The sequence below is a fragment of the Pangasianodon hypophthalmus genome, chromosome 4 (assembly GCF_027358585.1).
Source record: "Pangasianodon hypophthalmus isolate fPanHyp1 chromosome 4, fPanHyp1.pri, whole genome shotgun sequence".
In the NCBI taxonomy this organism is placed as follows: domain Eukaryota; kingdom Metazoa; phylum Chordata; class Actinopteri; order Siluriformes; family Pangasiidae; genus Pangasianodon; species Pangasianodon hypophthalmus.
The window spans coordinates 11,718,261-11,741,487 of NC_069713.1; the positions used below are offsets into that span (position 1 = coordinate 11,718,261).

The 23,227-nt window shown below is 37.4% G+C and overlaps 1 protein-coding gene across 1 annotated transcript; it reads left to right on the forward strand.

Annotated features, from left to right (window-relative positions):
* The first annotated feature begins 319 nt into the window (after positions 1 to 319).
* On the forward strand, positions 320 to 21,460 carry LOC128317040 (butyrophilin subfamily 1 member A1-like). The gene is made up of 9 exons (XM_053233538.1): positions 320 to 323; positions 2,076 to 2,426; positions 4,852 to 5,130; positions 5,226 to 5,327; positions 9,757 to 9,783; positions 10,016 to 10,042; positions 12,022 to 12,048; positions 12,353 to 12,379; positions 20,018 to 21,460. Exons 1-9 carry the CDS (start codon positions 320 to 322, stop codon positions 20,560 to 20,562), a joined length of 1,389 nt encoding a protein of 462 aa, XP_053089513.1. The 3' UTR covers positions 20,563 to 21,460.
* Positions 21,461 to 23,227: the final 1,767 nt, after the last annotated feature.

Sequence of the window (23,227 nt, forward strand, 5' to 3'; positions counted from 1 at the left end):
ATGTTCTGTTCACATGCTGGTTATTAGTTTCCTAATACACATTAAATAAAATGAAACTGAAGATGATTCAGTATGCTAATTCCATCAGCTTTATTCACTCTGATTCCAGACTCTTTCATAGTATTGCTTTTAAGACTAACTCGACTACAGTAATATGTAAATATTAAGTGTGTCAGATTTATGTCTTTAAAATTTGTTTTTTTGTTTTAAAGGCATAAACTGTAAATGGTTGTTTTGAACATGTTCAGAAATCTTTTTAAAACACCAGATCTACTGGTGACTGTAGTCTTGTCATCACTGAAATTTGTTCATCAGGGTAATGGGTATGTAAATGTTTTAAAGGATTTTTGTAACTCCAGTCAGATAGATGGATAGATAGATAAATAAACGGTTAAAGGTTAGTACTGTCCTTAGTCAAGAGACTCAAAGCATAGCTTTGCATTCATGCATTTGTAAGTATGGCGTAATTGTCCAAATACTTTTTTGGGGCCACTGTAATAAAAGCAATATTGCACATTCAAGAGTATGGTTATACTGAATATCGGCACAACTGTGATTTGATGTGGGTAATCACGGACACACCAATATTCAGTATAACTGCACAATTGCGAGTGTGATACTGCTTTTATACAACAGTTCTATAAACAAGAAATTAATATTGTAATATAGTAAGTGACATTAATATAGTAAGTGACATTTCGGACACAATATGGCCAAATGTTCTGTTTATTTGTGCTCCGCTAGTGGAAATAGATCCTGAAAAAGCCACACTCACTTTATAGCATATCAGCTAACTGGTTAGCTAGCTCACATTGATTTGTACATTCCCATTAAAGGTGCTTCCAGGAAAATTGTCGTCCGTCCTTCCTTTTCATCTTCATCTGACAAGCTTTCATATTTTAAGCCAAAAGTTATATTAATGAAAAATGTATCATTTGCCATGTCCACCAATGATGTCGCTAACTCTACTGCAAGTAACTGTTTCAAACTAAGAAGTGGAATTTTATGTGGCTAACAGACGAACAGAGTGTTACAGCGAACCATCCCAGTGTGGTTATACTGAATAAAGGCACTCTTGGAATGCCACTCAACCAATCAAATTAGTGGACTGACACTAACTATTGTATAATTATATAAATATATGATTATATAAATGATAAACTTTAGCCTTTTAGATTCAACTTATCTATTTAGTTACAAAAGCTTTCTATTTTTCTCATGATTGTACATATTTACATGAGCATCCACCATCTAAAACCATTCACTTCTTATTAAGTTAATGCAGTGCTGTTCTTGACACTATTTAGTGCACTTTCTATCCATTAGAACATCATTTGTGATTCAGCCAGTGAAACAGTGTGACTCCAATAAGTGCTTGTTAAAAGCTATTTACATCTTTCAACATTTAGTACATTTTTTATATCTAATAAGAAAAGGAAAACATCATTTAATACAGCCTTAGGTAAGATTGGTCATTTTTTCCCCCAAAGATTAAGTCTCTGAGTGTGTTCAACGTTTTATTCTTTTAGTTCCTTGAGCCTACCCCATTTCCCGCCCATGTTCACGAAGCTCCGCACCCAGGACCTACGGTGGCCTGTAGAGTACAGTTCAGCTACAGTTACCAAGTTCAGCTATCACAAGGATTAGCATTACCATTAGCATCACATCACTTTCAAATAAATGTTCTTTATAAATGTGATAATAAATATTTACTTTTCTAATGGGGGCTTTTTGGCCAAATGGTTTAGAAAACACATTTTGATAGATAGACATGTTTTGATAAAGTAGTACATGGGACCTTAAACTTTGTGTTTAATTTAAATACATAATTATTATTTACATTCATTCTGACAGCCCTAATTATGTCTTGATCAGTGTTACTACCATTAATTAATAAAATCATTAATAAAGGCAGAAATCAAATGAAACAAAAAAGAAACGTAAGACCTTGTTTCCACAATGCGAACATGAGGTGTATGGTACCTTATGTACAATAAAATATGTCTTACATACGCAAAATATAGCAATATACAGTATATTTTTAATTTTTTTCCTTTTTTCCCCCTGCAACACAGAGCAAGTAAAATTAGTTGGCCCAGAAGCTCCTCTTGTTGCTGTAGCTGGTGAAGATCTGGTTCTGCCCTGTTTTATCAAACCCAGCACCAGCGCTGTGGACATGAGAGTGGAGTGGTTTAAACTAAACGTAGATGACTCATTAGTGCATCTCTATGAAGATCATGAAGACAGAAATGAAAATCAGGTTCAGTCCTACAGAGGAAGAACATCACTGTTTAAAGAGGAGCTACAGAAAGGCAACGCTTCACTCAAACTCTCAGCTCTCCGAGTCTCTGATGAAGGAGAATATAAGTGTTTTATTGAGGATGAATCCTGGTTTGATGACATCACTGTCCATGTCACTATTGAGGGTAAGACCTATTTCTTCATTGAAGTGAAAGTTATACTAATATAAATTTTCTTTTCTCTTAACATCATTAATAGTTCGTGAATACATAAACCACTTTAAAATTTTTTAGTAAAATCTGTATTTATTATTGTATTTAATTATATTTATAAATCTGAGTTGGTTTTAGAATGAAAGTTCTATTTTCCGGACAAATTCAAAAGTAATTGCAAATTGCATTTGCAATTGTGTTTCCTATTTGTGGATGCATAAATTGTGACATAATTCCAATGAAATGCAAATCCTGTATTATAGTTTGCATTTTCTTGTACACGAACATACAATGTCTGCCAAATTTCAAATGGAAAAGCAAAGTCCATTTGCAATTGCATTTCCCATATCTTGCGAGTTATGACCCTGTCATATCGAAATATGACCTGTCATAACCTGTCATATCTTTTTGCTGTTTCCTGAGCATCACATGTGGAGCCTGCCAAAATTCAAATACAATCACAATTCCCTTTGCGTTTGCATTTCCGATGCCTTGCACAGAAACCTGCCAATCAGTGTTGGGTGTGGGAGTATACTATGGGGAGTGTTTGTATTTGGAAATGACGTCAGTAACAATATTTCACACCAGATTAGTGAAGTGACTTGTGGCCAAGTATGGTGACCCATACTTGGAATTTGTGCTCTGCATTTAACCCATCAAAGTGAGGCACGCACTTTGTAATGGGCAGCCTTTTTTGCTGTGGCGCCCAGGGAGCAGTCAGGGGTTCGATGCCTTGCTCAAGGGTCTCACCTCAGTCATGGTATTGAGGGTGGGAGAGAACGCTGGTCATTCACCCCCCACCTACAATCCCTGCCGGACCCGGGACTCGAACCCACAACCTTCAGGTTCACCTTTGGGTTGTAAGTCCGACTCTCTATCCATTAGGCCACGACTGCCCGACTCCCCCAGTCAGCCAGTCAGCCAGTCAGCCAGTCAGCCAGTCAGCCAGCCAGTCAGCCAGCCAGTCAGCCAGTCAGCCAGCCAGCCAGCCAGTCAGCCACTGTAGCAGTCAGTTCAGCTACAGTAGTTGAACCAAAACCACAAAAGTTCAGAAAAAACAGAGTGCCATTGCTCTCCAAAAGGAACAGCTGCACTATTCAAACACCACAGACATGTATTATTATTATTATTATTATTATTATTATTATTATTATTATTATTATTATTATTATTATTATTTCATTACTAAACATACTTTATAGTGTATGAGTTATAAAAAAAGACAGACTAACATGATAAGAATATATGTTTCTACAAACTAATATCATGAGCGTTGTCCAGTTTTATTTGAAGGCACTCCATTAGCAACAGCACAAGTTACTTTGCAGTGAACTGTGGGGACTAACAGTAGATTAGGTGTTTGTTTTTTGGTATCTTCTTACCTTTATAATTGTATATTTATGAAAAAGCATACAGTCTAAAGCCTTTCTCCAGCATGCTAGAAGGGGCTTTGCAAGTATTTTTCAAGCATAAATGATGTTCATCTTCGGGAACTCTCGCAGACACAGACTGTAAAATACCACAAATATGAGTGCAGTGAAAGAACTGGAAATGCAGTAACCATGGTAAACACAATTTTTTCCTTAAAAAATCTTTGTGTTTAGTGTGAATGTTGACTGCTGTTTACCAGTATATTTTCAGTTGGTAGATTATATTCGCTACTTTTACTTGCATTACCTTTATTAAAATAATGTATAATGTCAGCTAGCTTGCATTTGGTAGCTCACCGCTGATTGGCCGTATCTACTGCACATGCACTGGCTCCAAATTGTCTACTGTGCAGACTCTGGCTCCAATTTTGCATGATGGCAACTCCCATTTTAACTCAAAAAAGGCTTCAAAAACACACAATGAGAGTGATTAGTGCCATGTTGTCCACTCATATATACAGTCACTGACTATGACAAATAAGGAATATGTTCACCCCAACGTCATGTCCAATTTGAAAACTGCAAAAATCTGTTCTGCTGATTGTGTTGTCTAAAACAGGCTACTCTGTTAAACCCTGGCAAAGTGTCAATCTAAATGAAGGCAGTCTGTTTGTTTATTATTGCCTGAGAGTGGTTGTGAAATAAATAAATATATGGATGATTTGAAAGGTTGTAGATGCTAAGAATGTTACTTTGTCTTTTTTTGTCACCTGATGTGCACTGATGCATCTTCCCTGGTGTAAAGAATATTTTCACAGATTTCTAATAAAAATATTTAAAGAAAGAATTTTTTATAACCAAGAAGCTAGAAGAATTGACAGTAAATGTTAATTTGACTTTTGAATCTGCTGTGGCTTGTTAGCTTGTTTAGGAGATTATTAACCTTCTCAGTTGGAAGGTTATGGGGTTTTTTTGGGGTTTTTTTTTGAGGTTAAACGCTTATAGTGCTTTCTGTTTATTGTTTATAGCACAGGGAAGCCACCTGGTGATCATGATGGATACATATGATAACTCAGGAGGGATTAATCTAGTGTGTGAGTCTAGAGGCTGGAACCCTGAGCCTGAGGTTCTGTGGCTGGACAGAGAAGGAGCCACTCTGCCTGCTGAAGATACACAGATACACAGAGACACTGAGGGCTTCAATGTGAAACGCCGCATCACTGTTTATGATTATAGCGACTCCAACAGGTTTTACTGCAGATTTCAACAACAACATCACATGAAGGAAGCAGAGGTCATCATTAATAGTAAGTGTCTATGTTATCAACAACTATGTTATTAGTTAATTCCTGTACAGTTTCTTAAATATATCTATAATGTGGTAAATGTGGTTTCATTTTAGGTAAAGTCTTTGATACTTGGAAGGTTGCTGTCGGCATTTCAGTTTCAACATGTCTTTTTACTGTTGGATGGATTGTAATTGCAGTTATTTGGTACAAGAAAGGTAATATTTGAATAATTTTCCTTATTAACATCACAGTTAAAAATCAGTTTATACAATAGCTTTAGTCCACAGGTTTCCAAACCTGCCCCTGGAGAACTCCCTGTTCTGCACATTTAGTGTTTACCCTGCTCTATCATTGCTATTTCAGATAAAAAAGGCTGTTAATTATTAATTAATCTTATCAGGTGTATTAGAGCAGGGAAAACACTGCAAGACAGGAGGTTCTGCAAGACCAGGGTAAGGAACCTTTTTTAGTCAGTAGTCCACAGGAGCCTAATTGACCATGCTGTTTGTTAAGAGGATGATTTAATTCAGTCCTGTCTCAAGCTCCATCCTCGGCACTGTCTTCATCCATTCACTTTCATTACCACAAACCTTTTCTGAAAAAGTGAAAGGGTGTTACATTATTGCAAGAATAAGGAGAGTATCCAGCCTCACCCTGCACATCAAAACACTATTACAGGAAACAGGAATGAATTTGCGCTCAAGTTCATAGCTCATTTCACAAATAGCACACCTTAGAGTAGTTATACCTTAAAATACACTTTTTAGTTAAAAAAAAGTTCATTAATTTGAATTAAAAAAAAGATAAATTACATCCGGACGTGGCAATAAGCAGGCAAGCCGGCAGAGCGGGGTGTGGACCTGGAGCACAGGGAAAAACTGGGCTACTCACAGAGCAATTGGTTAGCATCAAAGTATTAAACAAAACACGAGAAAAGGCCTTGCCATATAGCGCACTGGTAGCTGGAACCATCTGACCATAAGTGATTGGAGACCTGAGGTTTTTATGCGCTGCTGACTCATGAGGAGATGAAGAGAAGGTGCGTTCGCTGAAGCAATCAGGGAGAGGCGCGAAGTGGAGCACTACACCCAGGAACATACAGAAACACTCACAAATGGGGAGCAATGGAGAAATAAACTCCGGGAATGCAAGGAAGGGGAAAAACAGAGGAACACAAGGGAATGGAGAAACAAACAGGAGCCTAACCTGGACCATGACAGATTTGGTACAAATTCTAATCTAATGAATTGCTTAGGAATTTCTTTAATACCACATGGGAAGCCTGGCATCCCTTACACGTTTATTAAAATGCATCAAATATTTTAATAATATTAATAATAAATATTAATAATCACTCAGTGAAACTCATTATTGATTAGATGCACCACTGATAGAACTCTATTGACACACAGTTTCACTTGGATCCTGTCGCAGATTCAAGGAGCAAAAATTAACGTTGAACGTTTGAGTCCCAACCAGACGCACGGCTTCACTGGAAGTCAGTGAGTGAATAGGCAGTGGGATTCACATAAAAAAGGGATCTCACTGTTTATTGAACAGTGCACAATTTCTTGTCCTGCACACACACACAGCTTCTCGCTATGGTGATAGAGAAATCTCTAGAAGACCCTGATCCTTGTAACAAACTGCCAGTCACTGAAACAGTACTGGACATGACTGACTGATCTCAAACTTAAACATATCAGCACCAGTCAGATACACAGTGTGCTCCAAGCTGCAATACAGGGTGTCCCAACATAAGTCTCTATGTATAGGGGACTATGTTTGCCAGCACCACGTCGGTTGTGTCTTTGTCAGTGGATTTTCATGGACGTCCACTTCTCAGTTGATCCGTAACACTTCCAGGCTTTTTGAATTTGTTAATAAGTTTGGCAACAGTGTCATGTGTGATATGCTTGCCATGTTTCCTGTTAAAGTCCATCACAACCTTGCGACAGCTTACCGATCCAGCCATGAGAATGATTTCAATATGTTCTTCCTTTGTCAAAGGCATTCTTAAAGGCTATCTGAAAAAATATATATAAAGTAAGTATGAAAGATTTTGGAAGACAAGTGTTAATTTCCCTTATGTATGGAGACTTTTGGGACACCCCGGTTAGTTGGTTAGTACCATAATAGTTTGCTCCAGCTAGTATACTTTATTTTATTTTTGTAGTTGGTAAATATTGTAAATAAATTACTGTATAAATATATATAAAGTTAGGTTTGATTGTGTGGATTTGTTTCAGAAATATTTTGTCTGTTTATAGGTCTAGCTAGTTAACTGCCATTACCTTCTTTACTAAAATTTAGCTAGCATTTCTTTTAAAAAAAAAAAAAAAAAAAATACACATCCCACTCAGATCTAGCCAGACTTTTTTTGGTAGCAAATAGCCTAACTGACCACATCATGACACTTGATATCACTGAGTTGCTTGCATCAACAGTGTAGTTCTGGCAGGAGTGATTTACTCGAGTGAAGTCAAGTAGGGCTGCAATTATTAATCAAGATAACTGATCAGATCCATTATGAAAAAATATCTATGTGTATTTTTACACTCAATGTATTCCTTAACCAAAATCAGAAACATGTTATAACATAAGAGTACATAGGCACCTATTTCTGGGTAGAATGTAATACAATAGTGAAGGTGTTGGGGCAGCAGCAGCACTGATACTCCTCCACCACATAGTGCTGTGCACACAACTGTTTACAGGCCCAACACTGTTAAGTCAGTTTTAAAGAACACAAAAACAGACTGAATGGTTTCACTTGTAGTATATAGGCTTCTTCTATAGATAACAAGAAGCAGAACAGAGCCATCACACTAAACATGGATAAAAGGTTAACGTCATTTTGCGCTGAGTTTGTGTGAACTTTAATGCAAATTCGCCACTCTTAACAGCATGACTGACAGAAAACACAAGTTTAAGCCATGCTTGCTTCTTTCCATACACACCTGCCACACTACAGAAGAAATCACATATCACAGACTGAACTTCACAGATGATGGCAGCAATGAAAGAGGAATCAAAAGAGGAAAAACTAAAAACACTGATAGTTTCACTCAAAAAAGTAAAAGCACAAATACACAGTGGTACAAATGCAAATAGCAGCACATTAATGATGCACAAACATTAAAAAAGAAAGTCCCCAAAAACTCATGCTTGGTAAGTAAAATGTACTGAATAGTAGATGTTATAACATCATATTACATTTCATGGAAGGGACTGTGTATTTCTTATGCAAAATATACACTCATCATCCACTTTATTAGGAAAATAAAAATTCAAACTAAATAAAGTACATAATTTTCAAGTAAAGATATTTTATACACCTCCTTTTATAAAATATTGCATGTCTCTTTAAATGAATACAGACAATTTGCTGAAGGAAAAAAAGTTGCTGTTTAAATGTAGCAGTTTAATTTTGCTGCCACTGGGGGTTTATAATTACCTGCTGCTAGCCTCTAACTCATATAGCCACTGCTGTGGAATCGCTGTTTTCTAGCAAATCAGAGCTACAGAGGCCATGTTAAAAAAAAATGAGACCGGAATTAAAACAGGATTCATGTACTTTGCTAAATGGTTCCCAATTCTCTTTAATATCCATTTTTATATGAGAAAATTGGACAGCTAGCATAGCAAGGTCCGTGGAGGACTAGCGGTTTGTGGTTAGGAAGGACATCCGGCATAAAAACTGTGCCAAATCAAATATGCAGCCCAATGATCTGAAAGAAGAACAACAAAAACAGACAGATACCATAGTGCCCATCTTAGCTAAATAATGCTAATGCCGACAAATAGTCACTGTTCAATCACATGGTTGAACAGACACTGGCAAAAAAAAAAATCAACTCTCAAAAGTTTCTTGCTAAAAGCAGGCGATTCTGATCAGCCTAATCGAGGCAGTGAGGAGCATGTTGAGGTCATGGAGACATATGATCCTGCAAAGAAGCCGAAATGTTATACATTTGAGAATATGCATTGCAGGTTATGTTTGGGTGCTGCTTTAAATACATTTCAATCTAATTAAAACAGATTGGGCAGTGGTATTTCAGTGGTCAAACTGTTGGACTACTGATCGGAAGGTCATGAGTTCAATCCCCAGCACCATTAAGCTGCCCCTGAGCAAGGCCCTCAACTGCTCAGTTGTATAAATGAAATAAATGTAAGTTTCTCTGGATAAGGGCATCTGCCAAATACCGTAAATGTAAAACAAAGATAAATAAAATGTTATTATGGCAGCTGTGTCATAAAGTAATATTTTTTCATTATCGGAAAGTTTTCTTGTTCTCAGCTGTTGGTTGCATTCAAGGCCTGTTGACTATTTTATTTGTTTATTTAAATGTTAACTGCATGCAAAAAGTGTTAATTAAATGTTAATTTTACTTTATGGTGTCATTCTTGTATAGCCCAAAATTTCAGTGTTTTCTTGTGGCAGTAGTAATTAACATATGACCTGAAGTACCCTCATTTGTCCAGTAAACTGCATTGATCCCGGACACTGTGACCAGCACCAAAAATTCCTAGCGGAAACTCTGTGTGTTGAATCTCTTGAATCTAAAATAATAACAGTGTATTACACAGTATCCTACAAGCGTCTAAGTACAATCTCTAATATTAACTTTTTTCTCTTTTCAGTGCTGCAGAGACGGATGATGAAACGCGGTAATTACACCTGAGTTTGTAAATTTTAGGATTTTTTAAATAAGTTTAGAGCTATGAGTGAAAAAATGAGACTTATATTCAGAAAGAGGATTAGATTTTAGAATTATTGTAGATTACAGATTATAAAATGTATATTTCTTGTAAATATTGGTTATTTTATTGTTATCTTTTGTTTAACTGTATTTGGATGAATATAATAATTTAAAATATTTCTTTATTACATGTTTCACAGTTTTAGCAGAGATCAAGGAGTTTGCAGGTAAGGAGGATTTTACATTTTTATCAGGGCTAGAACAACTTACTGACAAAAATCAGTAAAAATCAGTAACAATTATTGTTGGCTATGAATGTAATTATCGATTAGTGGGACTGTGTTATGAAGCATGCTGTTGCATGTGCTACTTCATGACACTTCATAATCACTTAATAAAAGCATATTTAATTTAAATGCCAGAGCACATAGAAAACCGTATAAACTTCTCTACAGTACAGAAACACTTTACACTGCACTGCTGACCTCATAACTTGTGTTTTAATGTGAGAAATATTATTATGCGTTTTGGGGAATGTGAGAAACATAAGAGGCCACTTCTGTTGAATTTGTCTGTTCATATGGTGTGTGTGTGTGTGTGTGGTCTGAATTATTGATATGAATTATGATCCACTAGAGGAAACAGTGGATCATAATTCAAAAGATATACTGTAATACTCCAGTGTAATAGTAGTGAATGCACAAATAAATGCTGCATCACTACTAAACTGAAGAGAGAAATCTATGTGGAAAAGATTATGTTACAATGTATAATAACATAATTAAACTTAATGTCACATACACCGATCAGTCATAACATTAAAACATTGACAGGTGAAGTGAATAACATTGATTATCTCCTTACAGTGGCATCTGTCAAGGGGTGGGATATATTAGGCAGCAAGTGAACAGTCAGTTCTAGAAGTTGATGTGTTGGAATCAGGAAAAATGGACAATTGTAAGGATCTGAGCGACTTTGACAAGGGCCAAATTGTGATGGCTACATGACTGGGTCTGATCATCTCCAAAACAGCAGGTCTTGTGGGGTGTTTACAGTATCCAGTGGTTAGTACCTACCAAAAGTGGTCCAAGGAAGGACAACCGGTGAACAGGTGACAGGGTCATGAGCGCCCAAGGCTCACTGATGCACATGGGGAGCAAAGGCTAGCCTGTCTGTCCGATCCCACAGAAAAGGTACTGTACCACAGACTGCTGAAAAAGTTAATGCTGGCTCTGATAGAAAGGAGTCAGAACACACAGTGCAGCGCAGCTTGCTGCGTATGGGGCTGCGTAGCTGCAGACCTGTCAGAGGGCCCGTGCTGACCCCTGTCCACCACCGAAAGCACCTACAATGGGCATGAGAGCATCAGAACTGGACCATGGAGCAATGGAAGAAGGTGGCCTGGTCTGATGAATCACGTTTTCTTTTACATCATGTGGACAGCAGGGTGTGTGTGTCGCTTACCTGGGGAAGAACCTATGGGAAGAACGCAAGCCAGCAGAGGCAGTGTGATGCTCTGGGCAATGTTCTGCTGGGAAACCTTGGGTTCTGGCATTCATATGGATGTTACTTTGACACGTACCACCTACCTAAACACTCTTGCAGACCAAGTACACGCTTTCATGGCAACGGTATTCCCTAACGGCAGTGGCCTCTTTCAGCAGGATAATGCGTCCTGCCACACTGCAGAAATTGTTCAGGAATGGTTTCAGGAACGTGACAAAGAGTTCAAGGTGTTGGCTTGGCCTCCAAATTCCACAGATCTCAATCTGATCAAGCATCTGTGGGATGTGCTGGACAAACAAGTCCGATCCAACTTACAAGACTGCTGCTAACCTCTTGATGCCAGATACCACAGCACACCCTCAGAGGTCTTGTGGAGTCCATGCCTCGACGGCTCAGAGCTGTTTTACTGGCATAAGGAGAACTACACAATATTAGGCAGGTGGTTTTAATGTTATGGCTGATCGGTGTATGCAAGTTGTGAAAAAACTAAATATGGTAAACACCACATTTCTACTGTCTATAAAATGTAGAGTAGAAAAGTAGAAATATAAAGTTGATTTTAAAAAAGTGAACTTATATGGATTTATTCAACAAACACACAACTCTTAAATGGAAAATAATAACAATTATTACAGCATCCTAATAACAGCATCCTAGTGTCTAAGTCCAGTTTCTAATACTAACTTTCTTCTCTTTTTAGAGCCACAGAAACAAAGGATGAAACACGGTAATTACACCTGAGTAAAATCCAATTAGAACTGTGAGATGAGAAATAAGATTTGTATTTAGAAAGAGGAGCATTACATTTACATTTCTCACAGCTTATAATTTTACTCACATTAATATTCCACCAGAAAAATCACTACAAAGAATGAGGTCTTTTAGAAAAAATATTTAATTTATTTAGTGTGTACATTTGGTTCATCCTATAAACATTTATGTTATGTTATAGTTTTGATTCTATGTTTTGTTTAATCTAACTGTATTTGGAAAAACTAATATAAAATATCGCTTAATTACATGTTTCACAGTGTTAGCAGATAAGAAGAAGTCTGCAGGTAATAATGATTTTGTTGTTATCTTCATTATATCTAAATTAGAGTGTCTGCTGTGTTTAGTATATCTGTGTGTGTGAGAGAGAGAGAGAGAGAGAGAAGTGTGAGTGAGTGAAGGAGAATATGAGAGTGTGGTTGGAATGTGTGTGTGTGTCTGTGTGTGTCTGTGTGTGTCGGGGGGGACACTTGCACATATTCACATACTGCTTGAGCATATATATGAAATTCTTGGACGGACACACACACATATACACACACCACACTAGAACATACACACACTTTCTCATACAAACTTGTGCAAACTGAGCATTTGTGTGTGAGAGAGCGCAAGACAAATTTTAGTGCACATAGAAATCCTTTCATTGCAACAGGGAGAGTGTTAATGTACCGTACATGCTCATCAGTATATACAACATTTGCCAGAACATCTTCAAGGAGCTTCTTTAAGTATTTATGGATGAACAAACAATTGTTCCTTTCAATTTTAATTAGATTTTGATTTTAATTTAAATTTTCTCCTTTGACCAGTCATTGTGTAGGTCTTCTGGGTTCACTGAAATTTGCCTTGCTCTCACACTGATACATACACATACAAGCATTGTGTGTACACAGGCAGTAAGTGTGTGTGCAATAGAATGTATGAGCAAATGCATGAATGTGCAAGCATAATCTGTCATATGAGAACAGTGTTGTGAAAAGGTATTTGCCCCCTTGAGTTCAAAACCTGGAACGGTGGTGAATCTTCCCAGAAGTGGTCGGTTTTCCAAATTTCCTAAACAGGTTTGGGGCCCCTTAATTCCAGTGAAGCAAAATGTTAATGCTATGGCATATAAAGACATTCTAGATAATTGGGTCTTCCAACTTTGTGGCAACAGTTTGGGGAAGGGATTGCTAACTGCACAATTGAGGAGCTCCAGCTTTTTTTTGAGTTTTGATAGTGTGTGAAATAGAGTATGATAATGTGTGTGTGTGAGAGAGAGTATGACCGTGTGAGAGAGGTTCAATGGTGCATGTAAGCGATTTGATTGTTTGTGTGTGTGAGTATGATGGTGTGTGTGAGAGTTTTGACAGTGTGTGAGAGAGGTTTGACAGTGTGTGAGAGAGTATGATAGTGTGTGAGAGGTTTGATAGTGTGTGCGTGTGAAAGAGAGATGTTTGATAGTGTGTGGGAAAGAGTATGATAATGTGTGGGAGAGAGGTTTGACAGTGTCTGTGAGAGACGATGATAGTGTGTGTGAGAGGCTTGATTGTGTGAGAGAGAAAGGTTAGATATTGTGTCTGCAAGAGTATGATAGTGTGTGAGAGAGGTTATATAGTGTGTGAGAGTTTTGATAGTGTGAGTGAGAGAGTGAGGTTTGATAGTGTGTGTGTGTGAAAGAGAGATGTTTGATAGTGTGTGGGAAAGAGTATGATAATGTGTGGGAGAGAGGTTTGACAGTGTCTGCAAGAGTATGATAGTGTGTGAGAGAGGTTATATAGTGTGTGAGAGTTTTGATAGTGGGAGTGAGAGAGTGAGGTTTGATAGTGGGTGTGAGAGAGGCTTGATAGTTTGTATGTGTGAGAGGTTTGATAGTATGTGTATGAGAGTATGATGGTGAGGTTCATACCTCAGTAGTGAGGTAAGTGATTAACATGACTGAAATGCAACAACTTTTACCTTAATTCTTTTCTTCTTTTTTGGCATTTGTGCAAAAAAAATAAATAAGGCCAGGCATAAGGCCAAGTAAAAGGAAATGCTATATAAAGCTTTAAGTATAAACACACAGAGATAGGCTTGGTTTTAAACTTTTACAAATAATTACTTCAAAAGTGTTTTTTCCCTTTTTTCACATTGCTATACTATCTAGTGAATTTTTCGAGTAACCCTGTAATAGGCAGTTTAGAGTCTACAACATAGTCATCCAGCATATAGTCTAGAAATATAATTAAACAGGGTTGACTGGTTTCAGCAAAATGTTCAGCTAAAATACAGCCTAGAAACCATACAAAACACCTGAAAGTAGCCCAAAAATGTGGGCATTGGAAATTTTTTTTCTGCCTTTGAGTGGGAAACAAGTATTTAACACATTTCTGAAGAATGATTATTATACACTCAATAATTCTCCTTTCTTTCTCTCAATCTTTGCAATATATTTTACAAAAGAAGTGGTTCAGTACATTATAGACACACTGGGCCTCATTTATTGATCATTTAGTGCAGTTGGTTATAAATGTTTGCATAATTTTGTGCCAAATGTTTTAAATAAAATAAAATCCACAAACAAAATATTATCAAAATGTTCAAAATATATTTCAAATGCAAGTAATGATAATTAATCTTTCAAGATTACTACTCATTTATACTCTCATTATGCCAGTCTTTGCCTTTTCTATTTGCATTTTCTTTCTTCTGGAATCACTCTTCTAGCAAAATGAGTGTGACTGATTAGTAATTTTTTTTTTTTAAAAAAAAGAAAAATTGATTACTCGTGAATTTATTTCTTGCCAGACATATTTTTATATTTTGATCATTGCCATTTTGCTTGTGGATTTTATTATTTTATTTGAAATATTTGGCACAAAATAAACGCCATACAAACTGAATTAAAACTTTCCAATGGATTAACAAAAGTTTCAGAAATGCTGATTTTCCTCGTACTTGTGTGTATGTTGATGAATGCCAATCACCTGTAAACTACTGGGAATGTGCGTGACACAGCTGATTTGCATTTAATGATGTCCAGAAAACTTCATAAAAGACAAAGCTCACACAGCTGAAATTGACTTTCTCTGAGGTAGAAGTGAGTTATTTTGACTCATATCTATGCCAATAAATAATATAATAATTAACAGTACTTTAAAGGCCAGACCTAGATTTATGTTGGCTTGCTTTCTTTATTTTTTCATATTTAACATTTCTTTCATTAAAGCCATTAATATGAAACAACTGGGTTTCACAAAAGTTTAATTCAATACACACACAATTTAAACTTAGCAGCCTAATCCATATAGGCTTATAGGCTAAAAGTGCAGTAACTCATTGGGATTTAAAGGATTTGAAGCCAATCAATCAAGGTTTACACTCTGTAGCAAGAGTAGCATACTACCTTTTTTTCAGAAATTACAGGAATACCAAACAAGCCTTCATCTTCACACTCTTGGGCTGTAAGAGAATGGACTAGCACTCTCATGGACCTTTCATATTGAACTTTGAGTTGGTTTATTTTGTTCTCATTTTGTGAGTAGGTTAATTTGAAGTGGTTATGTTTAGTTCTGTAGTTGTACTTTACATTAGCACTTTCAACTAATGCCACAGACTCTGAACAGATGAAGCAGAGTAAGACTAAATACTTCTGTCAGTACATCTTTTCTGTCCACTCATGATAAAAAAAAAAATCAATCTACGAAACTTTAACAGTAGTCCTTTCTGATAGAACTCTAGCTTCCTTTGTAAATAATTTACATAAATGTACATGATTGGATAACCTGCAACAGAGAATCTGCTAGAGAAGCCAAGATAGTTCATATTTACAGAACTAGAGTCACTGAACTATGGGCAGTTCCTTTTTTGTACATATACTCCGCTATAGTATTTTAGTACTCTTGTTCGTTCCAGTGAAATACATTGTCGGTTCTGTTAATTGACAACCCCTGCTATAGACACATACTGTATACACACACACGTGTAATTATATTACACAATTTTCTGTACATCTGCATAACTTTGACCTGAAATGTGATCAGATCTTCATCTAAGTCCTAAAACTAGATAAAGAGAACCCAATTAAATAAATACACAAAAACATTATGGTTTTTTACATTTATTTATTGAACAAAATTATCCAACATTAAATATCAGAAAAAGTATGTGAACCTCTAGGACTATGAGTTCATTTAAAGGGGTAATTGAAGTCAGGTGTTTTGATCAAGGGAACAGCAATAAGGCATGAGTTTAGCAGGTCCTCCCATGTTTCAAGAACATAAACCTGGGTCTTCACTATCAAAGTCTGATCTTCACCACACAGGTTTTTGGAAGTGTGCCATGCCTCAATCAAATGGAGATTCCTGAGGACCACAGAAAGAGAGTTATCAATGCTCACCAGGCTGGAAAAGGTTACAAAACCATTTCTAAAGAGTTTGACCTCCTCCTATCCACTGGGAGGCAGATGAGATACAAAACAGAGGAAATTCAGCACCACTCCCAAGAAGTGGTCATCCATCAAAATCCACTCCAAAGGCACAGTGAATAATATTGCAGGGAGTTACAAAGAGCCCCAGGGGTCTACAGGACCTAAAATATAAGGACCTAAGGCTATGCTTGCATTAAGTAAATGTCAATGTTCATGAGTCCACCATCAGGCAAACACTGAATAAGAATGGTGTGCATGGCAGGCTAGCAAAGAGGAAGCCACTACTCCAAAAAGAGCACTGCTGTCTGAAGTTTGCTCAAGACCACATGGATAAGCCAGAAGCTTACTAGAAGAATGTTCTGTGGACAGATGAATCCAAATTAGAACTTTAAAAAAAAAAGTGTTATGCTTGGTAAAACCCAAACAGTGCATTCCAACATAAGAATATCATTCCAAGCATGGGGGTGGAAGTATCATAGTTTGGGGCTGCTTTGCTGGGTCTAGGATGGCTTGCCATTATTGATGGACCTATGAATTCTAGATTGTACCAGCAAATTCTACATGAGAATGTCAGGATATCTGTCCGTGAACTGAAGCTTAACCATAAGTGGGTCATGCAGCAAGAAAATGACCATAAGCATACATAAGTCTACAAAGAAATGCTTAAAGCAGAAGAAATTTAACATTTTGGAATGGCCAAGTCAAAGTCCAGACCTTAACCCAATAGAAACATTGTGGAAGAACCTAAAAAGATCAGCTCATGCAAGGAAGCCTACCAACATCACGAAGTTGAAGCAGTTTTTTAAGGAGGAATGGGCTAAAGTTCCTCCAACCCATTGTGTAAGATTGATCACTAAGTTACCAGAAACATTTGGTTGAAGTTATTGCTGCTCAAGGAGGTCACACCAGTTACTGAAAGAAAATGTTCACATACTATTTCCAACAAAGATTTTTAATGTTGAATAATTTTGTTCAATAAATAAATGTAAACTATATTTTGCATCTTTTGTTTACTTCGGTTCTGTTTATCTAGTTTTAGGACTTAGATGAAGATCTGATCACATTTCAGGTCAAATTTATGTAGAAATACAGAAAATTGTAAAGGGTTCACAAACTTTCTAGCAGCACTGTGTGTATGTGTGTTACATATATATTTAATATTTAATATCTGTTACTCAGTAAAAACTCTGCATGACCAGCAAATTGGAACAAATCCAGGGAGGTAGATGCAGGTGCAGGCTTTCTTTAATTTTTTTAACTAAATTTAAACTGAACAAAAACCAAACACAGTCAAAGGAAGGTTCGAAAGGCTAGAAAAACACAAACAGGTACAAACCAAGAATCTAACTGGGAGACCACAACAGCAGATAACTACACACATAACCACAATATAAAATAAATGCCCAGCAACCAAGATGGCAAAACACAGATCTTACATAAGGGAGCTAATCAAGGGAATCACAAGACAGGTGCGCACAGGAAATCAGTGGAATAACCAAAAAGAAATTGTGTGTGAGGTTCCCCTCTGGTGGTCTGTAAGGGAATTGTCCATGGTGGACATGATATAGCACCCCGCTTAAGGTGCGGCTCCTGAAGAGCCCAAAATTTAAGAGGGCCTGGACCCCTGGGTGGAGCGACCTCCCTGCCGGCTGGGGTAGTGGGGTGGTTGGTTTGGCTTAGGCGACGACCTCTGTGAAGCAAGGAGGTGGAGTGACGTCCCAGGCAGGGTATCAGCTGTCATCAGCAGGGTAGGGAAAAGGAGTGCCATCCCCAGTGGGGTAGGGTGGGGGTGTGATGTCCTCAGCGGGGTAGGGATGGGGGGGTGAAGAAGAAATCACTGACCTGGGCTGGAGCCATATCCGTGAAAAAACTTTCTTGGTTAAAGCCGTGCAGCAAGCTGACTCCACATGGTGCTCATCATCTTAAACTGCTGCTGCTCCAAGAAAAGGAGGTTCAGGGCTGTTCATTCTCATTAAGCCTGCTGCATCCATGTTAAGGCTTGGCATTCTGTAACAAATCCAGGGAGGTGAAAGCAGGTGCAGGCAAACTATGTGCAAGGTTGCCCTCTGGTGGTCTGGAGGGGAATTTTCCCTGGTGGACATGACCAATTCGGGCCCTGCTGAACACAGTGTCCAGTAAACATATTCACTTAAAGAACATATAAATTTCAAGGTAAATAAAGTGAGTAAAGATATTTCTGCACCTCCTTATAATTCAGTAATGTATGTCTTTTTAAATGAATATAGATGATTTGCTGAGGAAAACAATCGCTGTTTAAATGTAGCTGTTTTAGCTCGCTGCCGCTGGGGGTTTATCACTACCTACTGCTAGCCTCTAATTCATATAGCCACTGCTACCAACTGGCACTGGGGGTTTATCACTACCTACTGCTAGCCTCTAATTCATATAGCCACTGCTACCAACTGGCACTGGGGGTTTATCACTACCTACTGCTAGCCTCTAATTCATACAGCCACTAACACATATAGCCACTGCTACCAACTACCACTGGGGGTTTATCACTACCTACTACTGTGGAATCTCTGTTTTCTAGTAAATCAGTGGTCAAGTTCAAAAAACGAGACAGGAATTAAAATGGGATTCAATTGTCTTTATTATCCATTTTATATGAGAAAATTAGACAGCTAGCATAGTACACATCTTAGTTAAATAATGCTAACACCACTGGTCACTGGAATTTGTTTGATGGACGGACTCTCTGGGTGGTCTTATAGGCGCAAGTTTCTCCTGACATGCACAGAAAATCCAGATACGTTATTCAATTACAGAGTTAAAAATTCCTGTCACATAGTCATACACACTTTATTCAAGTCAGGAAATAAAATATCCTCTTACCCAGTCAGATATTACTTTGTTCAGTTCCAAAGTTCAAATTTCCTCTTCCTTCCAGGCGGCTGAAACCAAGACCTACTGGAAAATAGTCACTGTACAATTGCGTGGTTAAACATTTTCTGTCCAAAATGCACACACTCTCATTCCATTCACTCCCAGTGAATCTCTGCATGCGAGTGGGTAAATCATAAATATGATAAAAATGTTTCATTTTTTTTTAAATGATAAAAGCCTGTTGTCCAGTGAGCAGTACTGTTCTGTGAAATTAAAACACAGTGTACTTGAATCTGCAATAAACACACAGAGATGCATCGGTTTCACTGAGTGTCTGTTAGCTCTGTGTCGGGGGCTTTGAAGGAGATTTTCACACAGGCTGGACTGTCCACTGAAAACGGTTTGATTTGCTAAAATATTGAATTCCACCAAGATTGATGAATAATAGAGACACTTTGGTAAACATTTCATTGCCACATTTTATTGAAATTTTTGGGGAAGCCAGGCTTCCCACACATATAAACACAAATTACACACACTCACTCACTGATTCACTTTTACTCTAGACACACACATACCCACTTTACAGTGTTTTGTAAATGTTTCATAAATTGTCTTTCACTGTTTCTCTGAATGATTAATTGATTTTGTTGCATGAAATAGTGTCTCTGTTTGTATCTCTCAGTGGCTGTGACACTGGATCCTGATACAGCTCATCCTAAACTCAGAGTATCTGATGATGGAAAACAAGTGACATGTGGAGACACACAGCAGGATCTCCTTGATACACCACAGAGGTTTGATGAATGTATTAATGTTGTGGGAAAGCTGAGTTACTCCTCAAAGAAATTTTATTATGAGGTGCAGGTCAGTGGGAAAACTGCATGGATATTAGGAGTCATGAGAGAGGACATTAACAGGAAGGGGGACATTACTCTGACTCCTCAGAATGGATTCTGGACTGTGGGACTGAGGAATGAGAATCAGTATAAGGCTCATGCTGGTCCTGATGTCCTCCTCACACTGAGAGAGAAGGTGGAGAAGGTGGGGGTGTTTGTTAATTATGAAGAGGGTCAGGTCTCCTTTTATGATGTGGAGTCCAGCTCTCATATCTATTCTTTCACTGCTCAGTCTTTCACTAAGAAGAAACTCTATCCATTCTTCAGTCCTCAGTACAATGGAAGGGGTAAAAATTCAGCACCACTGATCATCACTGCTGTTAATGAATGAATCTGTTTTATCTATTACATGTTTAACTGTTTTTAATTTTTATCACAGCTGGCTATAATCATCAATTACATAATAAAACAAAATAATTTGTGTAAAATATGATTTAAGACAAATGTTATTTTGTATAAAATAGAATTAATAAACTCTGTTAACAGTGTGTTTACATGAACACTAATAATAAGATCATTATCCACGTTCAGCAGTTAAAATCAGATTGAAGCTGTTATTAGATGGAATTCTATAAAGACTCTGTGATGTTAGTCTAGTTACTGGACTATTCAGTGTTTGTGTGCTGTTAATCTGATTTCTCTTTCTCTGGAACTCAGAAAGTAGAAAGTTAACAGCTCAGAAAAGGACAGAGGTTTGTGTGATTTCTAACTGTAAAACACAGAAAAGTGACTCCATTTGTGGGTAAAAGTGTCAGAAAGTGTAAACTTTAAAAACCGTCCTTCTTCTTCAGTGGTATGTGTTTAGATCTGTGATGGTGTTTGGTTTAATCAGCAGTGTGTTAGTGCTTCACACGCCACATGAAATTAATAAAGGTCCAAAAATGCAGTTTACTACTAGTTTATCAAGTTTAGTATTAAGAGATTTATTACTAAAGTGGAAAATGATGGAACACAATTTAGTATGTACAGTTACACAGAGCTGAGATGAGACAATGCTCTAATTGTGCTCTAAATATATAAATATTTTTTTTATTTAAATGTTTTGTACTCAGTGGTGTTCATGCTGTTTTGAAGCTTGAATTCTTTATTATTAGTCTTGATCTATTGTTAAAGTTTTTACAACTTCACAGTAAACCCAGTCTAACAACACATTTTGTGGTTTGTGTCACTCTATTCGTTTGTGTTTCTTTGTGATTTTCCCTGTGACTGATTATTAATGTATTCTTGGGTCCAGCAGGATATCAGTGTGATTTTCACTCATAAACATATTGACAGATTTTCACTGAAATTAACAGGAATGAAGGGGACGAAGATGATTCTTTCACCACCATAAATAATAAACTCTTCAAACTTTATCCAAATTCAGCACTGATTTTTTGTGTGTTTTACCAAGATCCCCAAGCTGGGCTGGTGCCTCCGTTCCCCGACCACTTTCTCAGGGACAACAGTGCAGTGATTTTCCTTCAGCATGCGAGTGAGTTTCTCAGACTGTTGCTGCATGAGGCAAAGGCACTGCACTGCCACCTCCAGCATCGAATTAAATCAAACCAATTTCTACAAACATATGCTATGGCAAAGGGAAAATTTAAATGCAGACAGTGTAGACCTATCTACAATGTACAGAAACATTTCCATGTTGCCATGTTTTCTAAGTGAAGTGCATGCCAAGAAGGCGGGGTCAATTAGCATATGAACGAAACATTTCTACTTCTAAAAGTTCTACATTTATATTTATATTTGTATATTTAAGATTCACATAATTTCCTTTTGTGGATCAATAAAGAACATCTAAAATCAATAAAATATGTTTAAGATTTAGATTTAGAGTTACATTTACATTTATTTTTAACATCTATATTTATTCTTTTCTATTTATGGGACTTTTTGCTCTGATCAGTTGATATTGATTTTGTTTGCTTTGTTTTGTTTTGTTTTTTTTTGGATATTTGTACCTAAAGCACATCTTTCTGTCCAAAATGAATAACAGCACCGGAGACATACCTGGCCAATCCACACCTATTTCAGTTGGCAGAGGTAGAAGAGTGCTAGGAATTTCAATTCCCTTTTCGACAGATAGCCCAAATGTTTGTGGTAATAATGGTAGACCAGGTATTGCAAGAGGGGCCTGTTTAGTAAGGGGTTTTGTGAGTCAGATACAACAAACATCCAACCAGATATCACACATAGGCCTCGAGTGATTATCTCATCTACTTCAAATACTGAACATGGCATGTCTGACATGTTAGGCCAAATGAGCTTGATTGTCCATCAGATTGGTCAACAGTTGCCAGACAGTACTTTGTCTCATCTCAGCCCACAAGGTTTGGACTCGGATGCACCCAAGAGTCCAAGAATTCAAGAGGAGATGGTTTGGACACAACTGACATTGCAGAATGGGAAGATCTGATGAGAACATTTGTTTAAAAAGGGAAACTTGAGTATAGAAGAACATGTGGAAGAGATCCTTGTACATCTGTGATGTAAAGCAAAAGGTGTAGTCAAATTTTGGATCAGAAACAGTGACTCTGACACCACAGTCTGTCCATGTTCTATCTATAGCTTACTGCGTAAACATTTTAGTTGTAATCAGTACTCACCAGTCCCTCTTGCAGTCTTTTACACTTCCTTGCCTGAGGGAGATGAACATCCGTACAATTACTGACTGAGGCTCAACAGGGCAGCAGATGTGGCCTCTGAGTGTCTGCAAGAGCTGCGTAAAACACTGGACATCCCCGGTGTGGAAATTGTCCAAGCAAACATCTGGCTATGACGTTCCGATCCAAACCCATTGACAAGTGGTCAGCACATGAAATGCAGGCAGTTTTTAATGACTATCAGTCTGAACTGAGCTTCAAAGCTGTCAGCAAGTGCAGATGTGAGAAAGTCTTTGTCAATAAGGATGTTGTTAATGCAGCTCCGTTCCCTGTTACCAATGTGTGTGAGTTACAGCAGAATAGAGGTACAGATTATTCTGCTCCTGAGAAAGTCATCGACAT